General features: G+C 52.1%; 1 protein-coding gene across 1 annotated transcript; it reads right to left on the bottom strand.

The window, feature by feature from the left end:
- Window positions 1-15,584: 15,584 nt before the first annotated feature.
- Calhm3 (calcium homeostasis modulator 3) lies at window positions 15,585-18,931 on the bottom strand. The gene is made up of 3 exons (XM_004866483.2): window positions 18,587-18,931; window positions 17,691-17,946; window positions 15,585-16,085 (listed from the first exon to the last, which is right to left on the bottom strand). The coding sequence occupies exons 1-3, from the start codon at window positions 18,871-18,873 to the stop codon at window positions 15,585-15,587; spliced, it is 1,044 nt and encodes a 347-aa protein (XP_004866540.1). The 5' UTR covers window positions 18,874-18,931.
- Window positions 18,932-19,383: the final 452 nt, after the last annotated feature.

Genomic DNA, 19,383 nt, shown 5'->3' with positions numbered 1-19,383 from the left:
GAAATGCTGTGTGTCAGAGTACAGGTCGGGGAGAGCACTGGCCCCGGAGACCTGCAGCTGCCAGCTAGGGGTGCCTGAAAGACCCTTGCAGGACTCCCTGAGGGGCACCCATGGGTGTCCCAGGATGAAGGAGACCCAGCAAAGGAGGCGACATTCCTGGTGTCGGCTGCAGCATCGGTGGGCCTAGCTGTTCCGGGGTCTGAGCTGCTGGGGTGGGCACAGCCCCTGCCTGATGTGTTGGGGGAGGGGTGGGCGGGCAGCTCAGGAGCGGGGCTGGGGGGCAGCGGGGGCCAGTGAGCCTCGGCCCTGTATCCCTGTGTGGGACGAGGGTCCCTTTGTGTCAGTCTGCCCTCCGAGTGGCATCAGAGCTGGTTGAAAGGGGGCTGCTGTGACCACAGGGCAATTTCCAGGATCCTCCTGCCTCGGCTTCCCGAGTGTTGGAATGACAGGCGCCCACCACCCTGCCTGGCCTCAACCTTACCTGAGTCCTTGACCAGAGTCTTCTTAGGTTCTGGACTCATCACCATAAGCAGTGATTCTGACTGTGGTTGTCACTGAAAGTGAAAGGTGAGTGTTAGTCTGTAAATATCATTTGAACTATTGTAAAGTTTTGGATGGCTGTGAAAAATAATTTTAAAGATATCCCTTACTTGAGTTAGTTTTGCGGGGCGGGGGGGGGGTAATGTTTACCAGCCATCTGAAGTGATCATCATTAAAGAGACTTGAACAGGAAATACCTGCAGTCATTTCCTGCAAAAGAGTTTGACATTAAAAAGTTGCTCCGCCTGTAATCCCAGGTACTCAGGAGGATTATAAATTAGAGGCCAGCCTGGGGAATTTAGAAAAACTATTCTCAAAATAGAAAAAGAATTAAAAATTCTGGAATGTATCTTAGTGGTAGAGTACCTTTGGGTTTGATTCCCAGTACCAAAAAAAATAAAGAAAAGAAAAAAAAAGAGAAAGTAAAGAAAAATCACCCAACAAACAAAAACAGTTGTGCTCATCAAAGCTTCAAGTTTCTCATTTTGAGAAGTTTAGGAGATTTCATTTGATTTTTGTTTTGTTTTGTGGTACTGGGAATCAAACGCAGGGTCTTGCTAAATTACCTACCTGGGATTTGAACTTGAGTCTTCCTGCCTCAGTCTCTCAAAGTGCTGGGATTATAGGCGATTGCCACCGTCCCGGTCAGTTGAAAGTTTTATACAAATTCAGTGTGTAATGTCATTCCTATTACCTCATATTTCCTTTTTCTTCTAATTACATAGCATAAAGAAAATATAATCGCTTGGTTTTGCTTTGCTTTTCACCAGGTTTCCGAGTGTCACACCCCTGTCACTGTGTCTAGACCCAAGGACATGAAGAGCATTGGGAACCCCTGGCTTGGAAGGGGGAAGTGGTGGGACCAGTGCTCCCTAGGGTGGGCGTGTGGCAGCACGCGGTGACCCCATGAGTGAAAGCTGGGGCTGAGAGCCTCCCTGCCCACTCCAGAGGACACGAGGCTGCCCAGCTCACATGCTGAAGCCTGGAGGCAGTGGGGGTGGGAGGCCAGGTCCTGGGCTGGGGGCCGCGGGAAGGGCTTAGTCCCTTAGGGAAGGACCCAGAGCTGGTGTGGTGTGCACGCCTGTGATCCCAGCACTCTGGGAAGCTGAGACAGGAAGATCGAAAGTCCAGCCTGGGCAATTAGTGAGTTAGTGAGATCCTGTTTCAAAATAAAGGACTGGGGTTCAGTGTGAAGGCCCAGAGTTCAATTTCTAGAACCTCAAAAACAAGCACGCAAGCAAGCGAACAAATGAGCCAGAGGGCTTGCTCTCTTGCCCTCCTTCCACAAGTGAGGGCCCAGCGAAGGCAGCCTCCTGTAGCCGGGAGGAGGCTGCACCCTGCAGCTCCTCCCCCGCCCCGCCCCCCAGCTATAACCCAGTGTGTGCTGCTCAGACTGCCCGCCCTGTGGGCCTTCGTTAGGTGGCCCACGTCGGGCAGGAGACTCCCGGGCACCAGACACTGCTCCTGAGCATGTCTTGTCCTGTCTGCCATGGGCTTTACCCAAGCACTGCTTTTCCCCCACTGAACAGTCAAGTTTTTCTCTCAAGATCAACCTAAGCAGTGACCAGGGCTGGAGTCTTAACCGTGCCCCATGTCCCCAAGCCAGGGACACAGCCTCTGAGTGCCTCAGCCTCCACTCCGCGAACCATGGACGGTCTCGGAGCCTCAAGGTGGCTGTGCGGAGGCCGAGCGGGTGGAGAACTCATCGCGGTGCCAGGTGCAGTGAGCTGCTGTGCGGTGAGCTTCTGCCGTGCGTTCGGGTTGTCTGTGTTAGGTCATGCACACACACGGCTCAGCTTTGCAGAATGAGTGGGAGTGTAAGGCGCCCACGTGGACAGAGCATCAGAGCTCGGGGGGAGGGGCTCGGCCCTGTGTGGACCAGGCTGCCTCCAGAGGCGTGAGGTCTCCACTGTGTGCTGCAGATTGCGCCCAGGCCTTGTGCACGCTGAGCACGTGCTCTGCCACCAGGCAGCACACGCAACCCGAGGGCTTCGAGCTTCACCCCAGGAGGACAGAGGCTGCTCCAGCTGCATGGGGTGGGGTTACTGTGGCCGATGCTGCTCGCCGAGGGGTCCATGTGTACGGGCTCCGGGCAGGCAGTGGCCACATGACCAACTCCAGCCCTCGTCTCCCTGTCCCTCCTTCCCTGCCTGTCCCCAGGCCTCTGCCTGGCCCTTCCTTAGCTCGCCTTCCACCTCCCAGTGGCTGGCACTGCAGACGCCCGAGGCTCGCTGCCTTCGTCTTCAACCCAGCCTTGGGCAACCATTGGCCCCATGCATGCTGGTGGCCCGGCTGGTACCCAGCTGCCGCCGGCGTCTTCTTCCCTGGTGTGCAGGGCTGGCTGGGCGAGGTCCCCACCAGTCCCCTCAGGGTGGGCGCTGGTGCCCGAGGGCCGGGCCGGTGGGACCCTTACTGTGAGTGGGCTTTCTTCTCTGTCCCAGGCCACTCCTGTTCCTCCCGGGGCTCCTGGGCATCTTCCCTGTTGTCACTGTTCTCACACCCTTGTCCCAGGCCCTGCTCCTGGGGACACGAGACTGGAGCTCCTGTCACCTGGGACCCCCGGTGGCTCCGAGGAGCAGAGCCCCCATGTGCCTCCCTCATGTTGTGCTGGAGTGACCACTGATGCTTTGGCTTTATGGTTGCAGAGGGCTATTTTAGGCTCCCAGTGCAGCCCGACCAGTGCGGGGCCCAGTGTGAGCAAGGTACCGGGGCCTCTACCTCCTGAATCCCTTGACTTGCAACTTATCCCCTCCCAGCCCTCACCAGTGCCTCAACTCTTGCCCACCTTCTGCGACTCAGCCTGGCCCCCAGTCAAGCCATTCTCAGGCTGCAGCCAGTGTGGGATTTTAGGAGCAAATATCTGATTAAATTATTACTTAATTCTCCTCAGTGACTGAAATCCATCTTTGTTCCTAGGGCCTAAATGGCTCAGAGGTGGCGTGGGCCCAGGTCCCTCTGGGTTTGTACTTCAGCTCCCCAAACAGGCCCAACCCCATCCTACCTCAGGGCCTTTGCACATGCTTTATACATTCCTAGGATACTTCTTCTCCTATTCTTTATCTGAGAATTTCTTCCTCATCCTTAAGATCTCAGGTAAATGATCTCACAGCACCCAGATAGAGTACTTCACAGCACAGGCCCCACTCAATTACTCTGGGTGGGTGTTTATGTAATACCTGGGATTCCCAACGGATTATGAAGGTGAAAGGTCCACATCTGTATCAGTTAGGGCTCACTAGAGGAACAGGTTTAATATGATATAGAAAGCATTTATAAGGTAGGTTTACAATGGCCGCCTGCAGAGTCAGGTGAGAAAGAAAGCCGAAAGGCCGTGTGCACGCTGGAAAGCTGGAGGATCCAAAAGTCAAAGGTCTGAAGCTCACCATAGTCCTGTGAGTCCTGTCAGGAGCAATTCTACATCATTTTGGGGCAAAATCATTTGGTTAGGTCTAGTTCTCCTGCCTCCAGGCCAGCTATGGCCTTTCAAGACAAAACTCCACATTGGCCCCCTGTTCACAGCTGAGCCTCAATGGTCTGGTGATGCTGTGGTGCTCCAGGACCAGAGTACAGCAGCTGAAGACATCCTGGGAGGAACAGAATCTTCATCTACTCAGTTCCTCATTGTTCTTGGATTGGTGCCTGACTTGGATGTGAATTGGATCCAGGGGTGAACTTGCCTGTGAGACAAACTTGGAGTAAGAGAGACAGCACATGGGTTTCCCAGGACGATTTTCGGACCCGGATGAGGCACAGTGGTGGTGAGTGTGTCCAGCTGGGGGGAAATTTCTATCTTTGGTGAGTTACAAATATAGGTCAGTTTCTGTCATCAGAGCAGCATAACTTTGCCAAATTATTTACGTTGCTGTTAAAGCAAGCTTTGTATCTGGTACCAAAGGATGCTGTGATAGATTTGTTAAAAGACTTGCAAATGTACATCCCATCTTTTCCCCAGGAAGGGACAACTAACTTAATAGCATGGGAACGTGTAGGTACCGTTCTCCATGAGGCCTGGCGAAGGGGTGATCGTCTCTCCCCCGAATGCTCCCCACTTGGGCCTCAGTCCACTCTGCTCTCAGATTCTCTCAGTCAGTTCAGGAGACCTCGGCTACCCCTCCCTGCACCCGCCCTTCTGTCCAGGCTTCCCCTTGTTCGGCTTCTTCTCCGGTTTGCTTTCATCTCACTGCAGCTTCTGCTCCACCACCACAGCGTGCTGAGGAAGACCCTAACTCTCTAGCCCCTCAGCCTCCTCAGCCATCTCACAAAGGTCCAGCTGCCCCCTTGTGAAGCCCACTTCTGGGGCCACTCCCTATCGCCGTGCCCTGCAAAAGGCTGTGACATGGAGCAAGGCGGTGGGAGGCCCCTTGTGCTTTCCTATTTCAATCTTGCCTGATCCTGACAACCCAGAGGTGGACACATATGTTCATGCCTCATTTGGTTTCAGCATCCTAAAGGATCTCAGGCAGAGTGTGCTAACTAATGGCCTCCAAAGCCCCTATACGGTGGGCTTGATGTTTTTCACCTTGTGAAAATGTGCCTATCCCCAGCTCAGTATCTCCACTTTGAGGTGGAACTGCGTTCATTAATCAGGGAACAGGCTCATAGGGATGCTCAGGGAGATGCTCAGTCGAGAGAAGTTACTATAGGTATGTTATCGGGCACGGGTGACTTTTCGGATTGAAATAGGCAGGCCTGTTGCCCAGCGTTACTCTTTCACCAGCTAGAGGACCTGCTGCATAGGCCTTGGGCTTCTGCGCCAGGTGAGGGTGCGCCGACGAAGTCTTTTACTCGAATCACATGAGGGCTGGTGGAAAATTACACAATTTGTAGTGAGATTACAACAAACTATTAGGAGACTGGTTTCTAATTCCCAGGCAGCAGACATCCTGATCTTACAGCTAGCCTATGAAAATGCTAATATGGATTGCAAACAGGCAATAAATCCTGTTCACTCCTCTAAAGATCTTGGAGCCTATATTACAGCATGCCAGAATACTGGGTCTCCTTTATACAATTCGGCTCCGATGGCTCAAGCCATCTCCCAACATTTACACGGTACACACAGTGATTTAAAATGTTTTAATTGTGCAAAATCGAGGCATCTCAGAAAAAACTGCAAAATGAAAGGGGCTTTACAAGCTGACCCAGAGCCACTGAGTCAGGCATCCAATGAAAATAAGTTATTGCCTGGCCCTTCCCCTGGATGCCGAAAAGGCATTCACTGGGCTAAAGCCTGCCGCTCCAAATATGATAAGGATGGCACATGGCTGCTGGGAAAACAGAAATCAGGCCTAGGAAACAATAGAGGATCAGGGCCAGGGGACTCCAGTCCCCCTGAGTCAGCGGTACCCGGTTCAGACCCGTGCACAAATACAAAATCAGACAGCATGGGTGTCCGGAGGGACATTTCTTCCCTCGTCAGGGGAACACTCGGGAGCTCAGGAATAGATCTTCCTGCTGCTCAGAGAGTTCACCTGCTGGGAGGTAAGACTCTGCTATCTGTCCCCACAGGAATTCATGGACCCCCCACCCCCCAGAACAATTGGTTTGATACTTGGAAAATTCTAACTTTGAAAGGCATTACTGTTATTCCAGCTATTGTTGATTCTGATTGTACCTCTGAATTGTGTGTCCCTGTTAGCTCCACAGGACTTTGGGTCATAGAACAAGGAGATTATATTGCACAATTGTTGCTCTTGCCTAAACCAAAATTAAATAATGTTAGCTTTAAAAATTCCCGAGAGGATCCTCAGCCAGAAATTCCTCGAGAAGAGGTTTATTTCACCCAGGTGATTTCCAGAAACTGGCCCATGTGCAAAATTAAATTGAATGGCAAATTCTTTACAGGGCTGATAGACACAGTCACAGACATGTCCATGATTGACACATGTTTTTGGCTGTCATCTTGGGGGGAAGAAAACCAATTAAAACATCTCTGGGCCTTGGTCCCCCCAACAAGTTTTGCAAAGCTCCATTCCCCTGCCTCATGAAGGGCCTGGTGGTCAATTGGGACATATTTGTCCTTACATAGCTCCCATACCTGTAAATTTATGGGGCAGAGATTTATTGGAAGGATGGAGAGTCATACGTAGTGACTACTTTGCCCCCTGAAACCTCACTGGGTCAACACATGATGTCTAAAATGGGATATGAACCAGAAATAGGATTAGGCAGGCAACTTCAGGGTGGAATGCAGCCTATAGAACAGCAACAGAAAAATAATCACCTTGGAATTGGATACGATAAAAAATTTTTAGTTGGGGCTACTGAAGAAGTTTCTCTGTCCAAGGCAGCTTTGCCTTTACAATGGAAATTGAATGACCCCATTTGGGTTGATCAATGGCCCATACCACAGGAGAAACTAACCATTTTAGAGCAACTTATATTAGAACAACTTAACAAAGGGCATTTAAAACCATCCATGAGCCCTTGGATCACACCCATTTTTATTATTCCAAAAAGGTCAGGGAAATGGTGTTTGCCTCAGGACTTACAGGCAGTTAGTGCCAGCCTCATTCCCATGGAGGCACGGCAACCTGGCTTACCAAACCCAGTGGCAATTCCCCAGAAGTGGCCACTTACAGATTTAGAAGACTGCTTTTTCAGCATTTCTTTGTGGCTGACTGACTGACCTCGATTTGCATTTTATTGGATTAGGCCTGAAATAGGGAGAGCAACTTTTCAATTGGTGGATTTATATGAAATATCACAGGGAGATTCTGATCTTAATTCCCCTCTAAGAGTAATTCCAGAGGCACAAAAGGAGTTTCAATTAATAGAACAAAGCATACATACCTGGCAGGCTTTTCTCATCAACTCTAACTTGCCAGTTCATTTGTTTGTGCTCAGCATCCCCCATTCACCTCAGGTTTAATAGGACAGTGGTATGAGAACCAGGTCTTTCCCATGGAATGGTGGTTTTTGTCTAACCAGTTAGTGAAATCTCTACAATTATATCTAGAGAAAATTGCAAAAATAGTTTTCTTGGGACATAATCCGAACCTGACAATTATTTGGTGCTGATTCTCATTTCATCATTATCCTAATTGATAAGGCTCAAATGCACTTGCTGCTACAAACTGCTTTGCATTGCCAAGTAGCCTTTGCAGATTTCATTGGACAGATAGATAATTATCATCCTAGTGATCCCCTGTTTCAGTTTTTTGCACAACATGAAGTTATTCTCCCTGAGGTTACTCAATTTCAGGCGTTGCAAGGTGCCTCAACCTGTTTCACCAATAGCTCCTCTAAGGGCCAAGCAGCAGTTTGGAGCTCTTCTTTTAGCTATGTGTTGCCTACACCTGGTCTCTCTGCTCAGAGGTCAGAGTTGCTAGCCATTTTATTTGTGACTGAAAACTTCCCTTCCCAACCTCTTAATATTTTAAGTGATTCCTCTCATGGAGTTTGTTTGACTCAAAGACTGGAAGGAGCTGTGGTCTGCTCTGCCTTAGAACCTAAATTATTAAACTTCCTTTTAAGATTACAAAAGGCCATACATCAAAAAATTGCTCCTGCCTTAATAACTTGGGGGAGAGATTTTGCCTGTGTGCAGACAGATAAGGATGAAACCTTGTGGCTGCCTTCCTGGAACATGCGATCATGGGTAACGCTGGTGGGACCGCCAACATCTCAGAGCCCAGGGATAGCACCCCCGCTGAGAGCGATGAGCCAGCAGCACCTGAGCAACCCACCTCACCAGCGACGCCCAACAAATCCACAGCGGGGTCCAGGACTGAGATGATGCCCCCAGAGGGAGAATAAATATAGATTGATGGTAAAGAAAGGAAAAAAAAAGGGAGAGGGTAACTTAAAAATGTTCTTTACAGCCGGGGATTTAGCTCAGTGGTGCCGCCACCTGCCTTGCAAGCGCAATGTTCTGAGTTCGATCCCTGGTACCAAAAAAAAATGTTCTTTACATTTACAGGTATAAAAGCACTTTTATTCCTTCTGATTCTAAAGAGATCTCTGTTAAATGACCTACAAAAAGTTCTGATCAGTCTTATGTACAATTATAAACCTAAAAATCATAAAAGGGATATTATAATTCAATTTGACCAAATATAATTTGAGTGCACTCTAGTTTTATAAATTGTCTTATAGGGCCGGGGATTTAGCTCAGTGGTTCCAGTGCCTGCCTTGAAAGCTCAAGGTCCTGAGTTTGATCGCTGGTACCAAAATAAAGAAAGAAAGAAATAAATAGTCTTATATGTTTGTCTGTTGTCTGTTTGTCCATTTGTACAGTTTAGTTCAATTTTTCTTCTCTTTTCTTTTTCACCTTTTGAAATTTTTTTTTCTTTCTCTTCTCTTTCTCAGAAGATATTCACCTATTATTGAATTGGCTTACAGATAAATGTTATTAAGTTAAAGCCACGCCCTTCCCCCAGGTTGCTAACTGATCAAAGTGACATCAAGGGCAGGATTTAACTCAGTGGTTCCATTACCTGCCTCAAAAGTGCAAGGTCCTGAGTTCAATTCCCGGTATTCTCCCCCAAAAAAGTGACATCAAGATTTATTTTACAAAAGTAATGTGTATTGTCGCCTACTTGCAATAAACAAATTGCAACCTGCAGTTATAAAAATAAAAAGATGTATATATATTTTCTGTTTGTCAAAGTAACTAGAGACCATTGGTACTCCCTTTTGTGAATAAAGAAGCGGCCACTCAGAAAATAATTATTCTGGTCTTAATTCACTAAAGGGACCCCAGTAATTTTCACAATCTTATGGGAGACACACTGCAACAAATATTGTCTCAATATGTTACTATAAATTGATTACATTGGTTATCATTGAAGTTTAAATTCTAATATATTATTATAAAATATTTACATTGGTTAAGTTCTAAATATATTATTGTGATATGTCTACATTGGTCATCTTCAAAAGATTAATTTCTGTGGCATAAACAAAAGAGTGTTATTAGAAAGATGCTTTTGGTACCAAATTACATTGAAGAACATAAAGTTTAATATAACTGATATTTATTACTGCTCCTTTTCTGGTGTACAAAATGTATTCATGCCCTCTAATTGTACAGGTCTTCCAACATATTGTCTATGGTAATAACCTTTTGATTCAGGTATTTGCCTTTCTTTTACGCCCCAGCCACCTATGATAATAAGCACACTTGTAGGCTGACTTATTTTCCTTAGATGACATCCTATAAAAAGATAGCTACTTAGGGATGCAACCACAAGAACAACCATAATTGGCAATAATAACAGTTTAACTATATTTTTATTCTAAAATGCTTAATATCCAGGTAAAATTATAATAGTTGAGCTCACTACTCCTCTTACATTCCTAATGTTATTGATCTTCTCTTCTGGGTGTTCAACAATCAAAGTTTAGAGACCAAAACTTAAAAGGTATCTGGGCTAAGAAGGCAGCCAATATTTTGGCCCTGGCCCTCCAAGGTCAACAACAATAGCAAAAAGATCCAGGTCATGAGGGAACCATCTCCAAGATCCTGCATTTTTGGTGAGTCACCCAACCTCCTGAGCAGGGAGATTGCTGAACACCAAAACAGTAAAGATCCAACAAAAAGTGTGCCAAAGGAATGTCACCTGGAGGAAAAAAATCTCCTATGCATTCGCAGAAAGCAACATGGACGAGCAAGGCCGTGACATCCTGATGGCTGACACTGACAGAGGAGCTAAGAGGCTCCATGCATGGTTCCAAGACAGCGCCTGAGGAGATTCAATTGACCTTGTTAGATAGCAAGAGGTTAACTTATTTAATATAGGTCTCACCATAACTTGGTCTTAAACATCCAGTAGAAAAGTATAACTAAAGATAATATTTATTTGAGTTCAACAAGAGTTTTAAGTTTTTTAGCCAAAATTGTTTTAAAAATTATTAGATTTTTAATCCTTTTACAGCCATAATTAAGAGAAATTATGCTTATTATAGACAGCTAAGCCAATCAAACACACTGCAGATCCTCACAACATATAGGGACAAGCCATTGTTGGGTGTGCTCACTTTTCCTAAAAACACTGTTACATAAAACAAAAAGAAAGGGAGATATGTCAGGAGCAATTCTACATCATTTTGGGGAAAAAATCATTTGATTAGGGCTAGTTCTCCTGCCTACAGGCCAGCTATGGCATTCTGAGACATAATTCCATTTTGGCCCCCGGTCACAACTGAGACCTCAATGATCCGGTGATGCTGTGATTCTCCAGGACAAGATTACACCAGTTGAAGACATCCTGGGAGGAACAGAATCTTCGTCTACTCAGTTCCTCATTGTCCTTGGATTTCTGCTGCCCCCCAGTCATTTGTTACACTTTGTTTATCCCCATGTACTGAACTCTCTGTCCTGAGTCATTTGTTACATCTGTTTCTCCTGATGTACTCAATAGAAGGTGCAGTAAGCTTGGAGGCTTTCATCTTTGCCGCCCAAAGCAGTGCTGATCAGACCCAAAGCTCAGCTTCTTCTCAAAGTCTCCTTTTTCTACCTTTCCCGTATAATAAGTCAATTCGCCTTGTGCTGCCGTGACTTGCAGGAGACCAAGAGTCACTGCAGAGGTCCTGGTAACTTCTCCTTCCCTGCTCTCTACAAGTGCGTCTCAGGGGGCCAAAGGGGCTGCGCTGTGGAAGCCTGGAGACCAACACCCAAAGGGGACAGTGGAGACTGCAGCTCCTCTGGAGAGGCACAATCAAGACTTCCTTCTTTCCCTTTTCATTCCATCCAGGCTGCAAGCCCATTGGTTGGAGCCACCCACACCCAGGGTGGGACTTCCTCCTTCCATAAGTCAATCATCCAGACACAGCAGAACTGTGCTGGACCCACCAGCTAGGTGCTTCTTATTGGGGTTGACACCACAGCTGACATCTGCTCTGTCACTGTGCATCCCGATGTTCAGAACAGTGTGCCTGGGACTGGGCCCCCACCTTGTGCACATGAAGCAGGAGGCACTGGCTTTGCAGACTGGTCACAGCCGCAGCCCCTGATGAGTGCGTAGGTAGGAGAACAAAGGAAGAAGCGAGCTTGGGACGAGGCAGGCTTAGGGGAAGCCAGAGCTCAGAACGGGGATCCGGCTCCAGGAGGAGAGGGGGCTGACGCTCACCGCAGGGCATCTTGCTCTGCACCACTTGCCTGTGGTCTCTTAGGGCTCAGGACACTCTCGGCCTGCAGCCCCAGCTCGCCCAGCAGCACTCAACAATTACCGGCAGGGAGAACCCTTTCACTTGGCCTCAGAGGACTGGGGAGATGGCCCTGAGGACCCCTTCTTCCCGTGAGTCCCTGGGGAGGAAGCGTGCTGGTGGGGCACACGGTGCTCTCAGTCAGTGCCTCTCCCCGCACAGGGATGCTGGGGCCTCCCCATAGCAGTATCTCAACCTGGACGGCCCGAACTCCCCCTTCCTGTACAACCGGGCAGGCAGGAGCCTGTGGATTTCCATGACCCCTCCAGAACCCGCCTGCTTGGGCTGGACCACCTTCGGGGGGCAACACCTGCCCTGATCATGTGCCACTAATCAGTATTTCCCCTTCCTCCCTCTCCCGGGGTTCCGGGAAGGGCTGGACTTGGAGCTCGAGCTGGCCGGCCTTGAACTGCTCCCTGGGACTGCCCTTTGCTCTCCTTGGCTGCCTCTTCCTCCTCCCAGATGCCCCCTGCTCTCACTGAAGCCCTATCTATCTATCTATCTGTCTGTCTATCTGTCTATCTGTCTAATCTATCTGAGACAGGGTCTCAGTCTGCAGTTCAGGCTGGCCTTGAACTCATGGTGATCCTCCTGCCTCAGCCTCCCCAATGCTAGGATTACAGGGATGCACTGCCATGCCCCCAAGCCCCTTTCTCATGGCCTGTCCAATCCTGCAGCTTCGGGTGTCCTTGTCGCACGAGTTGCTCAAACACCGCTGTCATCCTGCCCTGGCCACCAGGCACTTGCCTTGTACCCGCTGTGCTTGCAGGACAAGGTCTGCTGCAGACCTGGGAGCGGTGGGGGCCGCAGCTGCCATGGCTGCATGGTGGAGCTTTCTTCTCCTTGCAGAAGCCCCGTGGCGCAGGCCTTGGCGCTGTCACACATTCGCTCTGGATTAGGGGTGTTTCTGTGCCATCTCCCTAACAGGCAGGGAGCTCCGTGGGGCAGGGGCAGGACCCTTGTGAATTCTCTTCCTACTTCCTGGCGCAGTACTTTCTGTGTAGCAGGCGCTGTAAGGATGCTCAGTAGAAGAAGGCAGGTGTATTGACTGCAGCTGGCTTTTTAAGCCCACATGCTGCTTCCTTGGAGCCCCAGGCCGAGTGCTGAGCCCCCTTACCTGGCTGGGAGCTCACTCATGCAGCCAGGCCGTCTCCCCAACGCCTGCGCCCCCCTTCAATTGCTGCTGACCGTTTGCCTGCTTTGCACTCCACCCCGGTGCCACTGCAGACATTTGCATGGCCTGACCACATCCAGGAGCGGGTGGCAGGGATTTTTGGGTCTCTCAGTGCCTTGCAGGAGTCCGGGAGAGCAAAGATGGCGAGACAGAGGGGCTGGGCTCCGGGGGAGGCTGCCAGGGCCTCCTGGGCTGCCCCCAGGGCTTCAAGGAAGCAGCAAAGCCCAGGTGACCAAAGCTCAGCACATGTGTGGCCGTGTGCTGATGGAGATAGTGGTGTGGCTGGGTGTGCGTGTGTGTGTGTGTGCGTGTGTGTGCGTGTGTGCATGTGTATGTGTGTGTGTGGCCAACGAGTCATCAGGGAGGCAGAGGCCCGAGTTGCTCTACTCTTCCCTGAACTCTTCCTGTTGGGCTGCCAGACACAGCGGTAGATTGCCCAGCAGATCGAAAACCGAGGGTTCAGGGAGAAGCCTGCCCAGGTATGCTCCGCCCAGGGCAGCCGCATGCCTGGGCCTCTAACCTGCTACTCAGGAAAAGCACAAGTTGTGTTTCCTCCCGAGGCAGGTGGGAGTTTAAAAGCTGCTTTTGCTAAAAAAAGCAAAAACCAGAAACCCAGTGACCCTTCACTTGGGGCCACAGATGCCCAGTGGGGAAGGAAAAGCAGAGCAAAGCTGGACTCTCATGTGGCGTCTGTCTAGCACTGAGGGCCAGATCCCGCACCACTGTGCGTGCGGGCCCCTTCGTTATTTGCAGTCTGTCTGTCCAAAAATTGGCAATTTGAGGCTGACTAGCCCTGCATTTTATTATTGTTATTCTTTTGTTTTTGGTACCAGGGATGGAATTCAGGATTTTTCGCTTGTGAGGCAGGCGCGGTGCCACTAAGCTAAATCCCCGGCCCTGACTAGCTCCGAATTTACACAACCTGCATCACCCACCCCCCACAAGGCTAAAGACAAGACGTGAGAGATTTACAGGGACCTTCTACTTCCCAGAGACACCCACAAGCTTCCAGTCACAGCCCCAAACCTGTGGACACCCTGGATCCAGCAGTGCAGCCCCAAAACGGACACAGTCATCTCAGGACAGCCGATTGGCCTGTTGGCTGATCAGGACTTCTCTCCAGCTACCTCGCAAACCCGAACTCAGAGCATGACCAGCCAGGCCCCAGCCCACCTCAGCCACTCCACGAAAACTGGTCTCCTTCCTTTGTGGACAGGCCAGTTTGATCCTCTCCGTCAGAGCTGAAGTTCCTCCCTGTTTTCTCTTCCTTTCTAACTCTGCCTAATAAACCAGCTTCTGCCTCTCACCCATGCGTCCTGAAATGCTTTTCTGCAATGATACTGCAGAACCTGTGGGGCCACGTTGAGCTCGCTGTCTCCTTGTTGGGACCACCTCAGATCCACCTGGTGGCAGGGCTTTGGCTCCTGAGTCTGTCCCCAAGCCTGTCCCGGGCTCTCCAGAAATCCTCGCCAGGCTGCCAGTTTCTTGCTGGGACCCCTCGCGTGCTCAGGGAAGTGGGCAGTCTTAGGAAGCAGCTGTGTTGAGCTCAGGGGTCAGACTGCAAGTGGTGGGCATAGAGGCGAATGGAGAGACAGCACCTGCCAGCTGCAGAGGGCAGAAGGCTGGGCTGAGAAGGGAGCCGCAGCAGAAGGCTGGGTGAGGCTGGAAACAGACCCGGTGGGAGCAGGGAAGGGGGCCGGAAGGGTCAGCTCCCTTGACATTCGAGTAGAGAAACATACATTCATCAGGCAAACAGAAACTTTTCAACTAGAGTGGCCATTGAGAGACACGAACTAGTGTTCTCAAGGGGAACTTGAGCTGCGCTTGAGAACCGTGATAGAAGCTGCAGGAAACCCAGTAAGGGCACCGAAAACAAATACTCCAAATGATCTAGAGGACCGACGGATGTGGTAGCTGAGAGCCAACTCCAGAACCAGGCCTCCTGGTGTCCAATTCTAGGTGACATTGGGCATCTTAGCCTCCTTATGCTTTAGTTTTCTACTCTAAAAAATGGGGCCAGCCCAGTCCAGGGATGCATACCTGTAATTCTAGCTACGGGGGAGGAGGCTGAGATGGGAGGATCATAAGTTTGAGGTCATTCTGAGCAAGTTCTTGGGATGCTGGCTCAAGTAAGCTAATAAGGGCCAGGAAGCAGTGCTGTGGTAAAATGCTTGCCTAGCATCCGTGAGGCCCTGGGTTTATTCCCTAGCAACACACACTCGCACACATGCACACACACACACACACACACACGAGTGGTAATAATCATGCCTACTTCATTAGGTATCACGAGGATTAAATGAGTTAATATATGTAGAGAAGTCGGTGCAAAGCCTGGCACGTAGTAGGCATCATGTAAGCATGTGCTGCTATTGTAATTGCTTTTATTATTTGGAATCAACACCTAGGACCCTCTATTTAAACTCTTGCTACTTAAAGGTTTGGTCCACTGACCAGAAGCATCACTGGAACTAGACCTGAGATTATAGGGCTCAATCCTGGATGTTCCGAGTTAGCCTGAGCTTGGCTAGAGCCCCACGGGCATTTGTGGAGCACCCCCGAGGCCACACACAGACACCAGACAGAGGAGGCTCTTTGGGAAGGAGGTCAACAAGGCAGGGTGCCTGGCCTGGGCTCCTCAGGGCCTGCAAAGTCCTTGGGCCATGCAGATGTCATAGGCACTTAACAGGAGGCAGTGCTGCTGTCCAAGCCCAGCAGGGCCCTACACATCCGTGTGCCGGGACAGCCTGGTGCCTGGGGCCACCATGGGGCCGCGGTGGCTGAGGCCAGCTCCCCAGAACCCAGGGGAGGCAGCAAGCTCCAGCGGTGGCTTGCCGGAGTACCAGCTGCTCAGGAGGCCGTCCACCTGCTCCCGGCTGCAGACTGCCCGCAGGTGGGCCTTCCTGCACCTGCCGTCTGGGTCCTCTGGGTCCTCGGGGAGCAAAGAGGGCTTGGCAGGCTCAGGACTGGAGCCCGAGGGCATCTGGCGCAGCCCCCAGGCCCGCAGCTCACCCCGCATGCTGGCAAAGAAGTGCAGCACGCAGCGGTGTGCGAAGTCCCGCGCGTGCTCGCAGCAGGTCTCATCAAAGAGCTTCTGCTCCAGGTCCACGTAGTTGCTCCAGTATCGGCGCTGTAGGAAGACTGTCTGGTCGAAGCAGGGCCTCAGGCAGCGGGCCAGGAAGGCCACCACGATCAGCAGCAGGGTGAGGCTCCAGCCGATGGCCTGGGGGCCGAGGAGGCAGGGAGCGGGCACGGTGGGCAGTGGTGCTCCGGAGCCCTTCCCTTTGTGCCCCTCAGGTCAGCACCTTCCTGGTCAGCCACCGTCCTCTGTCTGAGCCGTCCCCACCCGACCCTTGGGCCGACACCTTCCCGCCTGCCTGCCCTGCCTCCCTCCTCTCCGCTGTCCGCCTCTCCTCCCATTCTTTCCTGTGTCCTTACCTCTGTCCTTTCTCCTTAGGGTCCCCCGCCCATGAGCCACCCGCTCGTCTTCTTATCCAGTTCTTCATCCTCCTCACTGGTGTCCCCCCGCCCAGCCCCCATGTGTGTGTCCAGCCCTGCCGTGTTGCGTGGGAGGCCGGTGCCAGCAGAGGAGCCAGGACGCGTTCCGGGCCGGCAGTGAGGGAATCCGGGCTGCGCCTGCGCCTGGCAGTGCGCACCCCTCCTCTTGCAGGGCTACCACGTAGCTATGGCCCGGAGCTGCATCCCACCTGCAGCAGGGAAGTTGCTCCCAAACCACAGGCCCTGCAGTCCTTGCTATCTAGTCGCGATTCACACAGCTCGCTCGTTTGGCCACACACAGGACCCTCCTGCCTCAAACTTGAGCTGAGCGTTTTATACACAGGGAGCAGAAGAGCAGAGCACTCGCCGAGCTCGACCACCAACGTACAGCTGCTGAGTCGAGATGCAAAGCCTGGTCTGACTGCGTGTTCTATGCTTAGGCTGTGGAGCGAGGAAGAGCCTGGAGCGCTAAAGCCCACAGGGACCATCGTGGTGGGAGAGGAAACTAACCTTTATTTTGAAGGAGAAACTGAGGCACAGTGCCACAGGGGAGGTCACAGTCTGAACCAAAATCAAGCTTGTCCTGAGTCTGGTCCCCTCTCCACACTGCAGGCCTCTGTTTGCCATGAGCACGTCTGCCTCCCCAGAATGGCAGGGCTTGCGTTCCTGACCTCAGCCTGGTGTGCTCCATATGCAGCAGGCTCATACAGTATTCTTTAAAAACAGTTTTTTTTTTTTGAGATAGAGTCTTGCTATGTAGTTCAGGCTGTCCTTGAACTCATTATGTAGCCTAGACTGGCCTCAAAGTTACGGTGATCCTCCTGCCTCTGCCTCCCAAGTGCTAGGATTACAGGTATGTACTCCCATAATGATCTTTCACAGGCACAGCTCATCTTGGCCTCTGGGAGTAATGGGGATGGAATCTGGTGTCTGAGTGGGGCCTGGGGTGGGCTTGCTCTCAGGGTAATGGAGTGGGCATCTGGGGAGGTCTTCACTGTGTATTCCATCCCTGCCCTGCCTCTTACTCCAGGAGCTGTGCGATGCTGGCCTCCAGTGCTTTTCTGCAGCCCGCCTCCTTCGGACAGGCTTGGCTGATGCCCAGGAGGTTCTGGCCCCTGGTGCCTGTCTTCCTATCTTGGAGTGAGTCAGTATTGAAGACCCAGTGCTACCTTCCTGGGAGGATCTGCTGTCCTGACCTCGCCCCCCACTGCCTGAACCTCCTGCTCTTTGGTTCTGTCTCCAGCAGAGAGGAGGATCCTCAAGAAATCATGTGGACCTGGCCCAGTCCCTCTGCCAGGATGCAAGGGCTGTGGGAGACATCCCCGATTACCTGTGACAGGCACCGCAGGTACCGGGACACGGCCTTCCGAGCAGGGCTGTCCCTGACCAGCTCATCCTCCTTGCAAGGCACTTTGGCCAGGAAGAGCTGCACCTGGCTGGAGGTCATGTTGGCAAAGTCCAGAAACTTCTCTGGGTCCACAGAGTTGCTGAAGGCGCACACGAAGCACTTGCCATCCAGGAGTGCCAGCAGGATCCAGACCAGGGGTGCGGCCAGTGCTCTCTGCAGCATGGAGGAGCACATGTACCTGGAGGCAGAGGGGAGAGGAGTCAGCCCTGGCTGGCACCTTCCTACTGTGAGCATGGCGAAGTCGCTTCACCTCTCTGTGCCTCCAGTTCCCTCTCCTTACAAATGGGTCCAACCAGGGAGCAGCCTGGGGCCGAGAAGAGGACGCAGGGGGGCCGCACTCACTCCAGGGGTGGGCAAGGCCGCTGGGTGAGCCTGATGGACGTCCCAGCTCCATCAGCTGATTTTGGTACGGGGCACCCTGTGTGTGCCAGGCCCTGGGGACACAAGGGTGAGGGAGAAGGGGATAGGTGTGGTCCTTGCCCGAGGGGAGCTTTTGAGAGAGGAGATGCAGTCTCTGCAAACCACTGCCTCTCACTATATGAAAACCCGCCATGGCCCTTCATGCATGGACCAACTTATAGTCTATGGCCAGTGTGACAGAGGTGGCCCAGGGAATTCCTAGAGCCCTGTGTCACCAATGTTTACAGCACTGGCCATGGAGAGGTGACAAAGGACAGGGACAGAAATATGTCCCAGACGGAAACTGGCAAAGGTCTCTGTGATGATTCCAGCTTGGAGAAGAGAGAGGCACCAGAAAGCACCTTGGGCTGGGAAGCACCCCCCATGCCTGCGGGTCGCCCAGTGGCTCGGGACTGCACCTGATGATGCCCAGGTCCTTCCCTCGGTGCCCCACCGGCCGGCACCACTCATCGACCATCACCGCGGACTGCCGGTTGACAAGGAGGCCACAGAGGAAGAGGGCGAGCGGTGGCAGAAGCAGCAGCCCGAGGCCGTAGAGGGCGTTGTATTGGGCCAGGCAGGGGCAGCTGAAGTCGCAGGAGGAGTAGAGCTTGATGGTGAGGGCGGCCAGCAGCAGGCACAGACCGTTCGTCACCGACTCTGAGCTGGACTGGAAGTGCTGGAAGAGCGAGCGGAACCGCTCCATGGCAGCCGGCGCGGGCACAGGCCTGGGCTCCAAGGAGGCTCTTTTGCCCTTTCCAAGAGCCTGTGGGGGCCCAGTGGGAGGCTTCGTCCAGCCCGAGGCCTGGGCTCCAGGGTCCCGCAGAGGGCCTAAGGCAGAGGAAGGCTCTCTGCGAGCAGTAGTCCTCCCGCCACTGCCTCCTCTGCTCTGTGACCAGCCAGCCAAAGCAACCCTAGGCAAATGGGCACCACCCTGCCGCCCCACCTCTCCCGGCCCATTCCTCCCCTGAGTTTGGATCCTGAGCCAGGCAGCTGGTGCCTTCCCTCGGGCACAGGCAAATTCTGGGCTCTGTAAGGCAGAGCCCAAGGGAGCCAACTGTGTTTTCCGGTCTGGGTCACAACTGACTTGGCTCAGCTCAGCCCGAAGACACGTCCTGGGGGCTCAGACTGGGCTGCAGCTGGAGGGGCGCTTGTGCCTGGCCGAGGTCTTGCAGGAGCAGGAGGCCCTGGGAAGGGTCCGACAGACCACTAGGAA

Source organism: Heterocephalus glaber, unplaced genomic scaffold (genome assembly GCF_053883595.1).
Source record: "Heterocephalus glaber isolate CG9 unplaced genomic scaffold, H.glaber_assembly_v1.0 deba00001498, whole genome shotgun sequence".
NCBI classification, from domain to species: domain Eukaryota; kingdom Metazoa; phylum Chordata; class Mammalia; order Rodentia; family Bathyergidae; genus Heterocephalus; species Heterocephalus glaber.
Note: the sequence above shows the minus strand (reverse complement) of the source record. Positions and strands in the feature narration are given on the sequence as shown.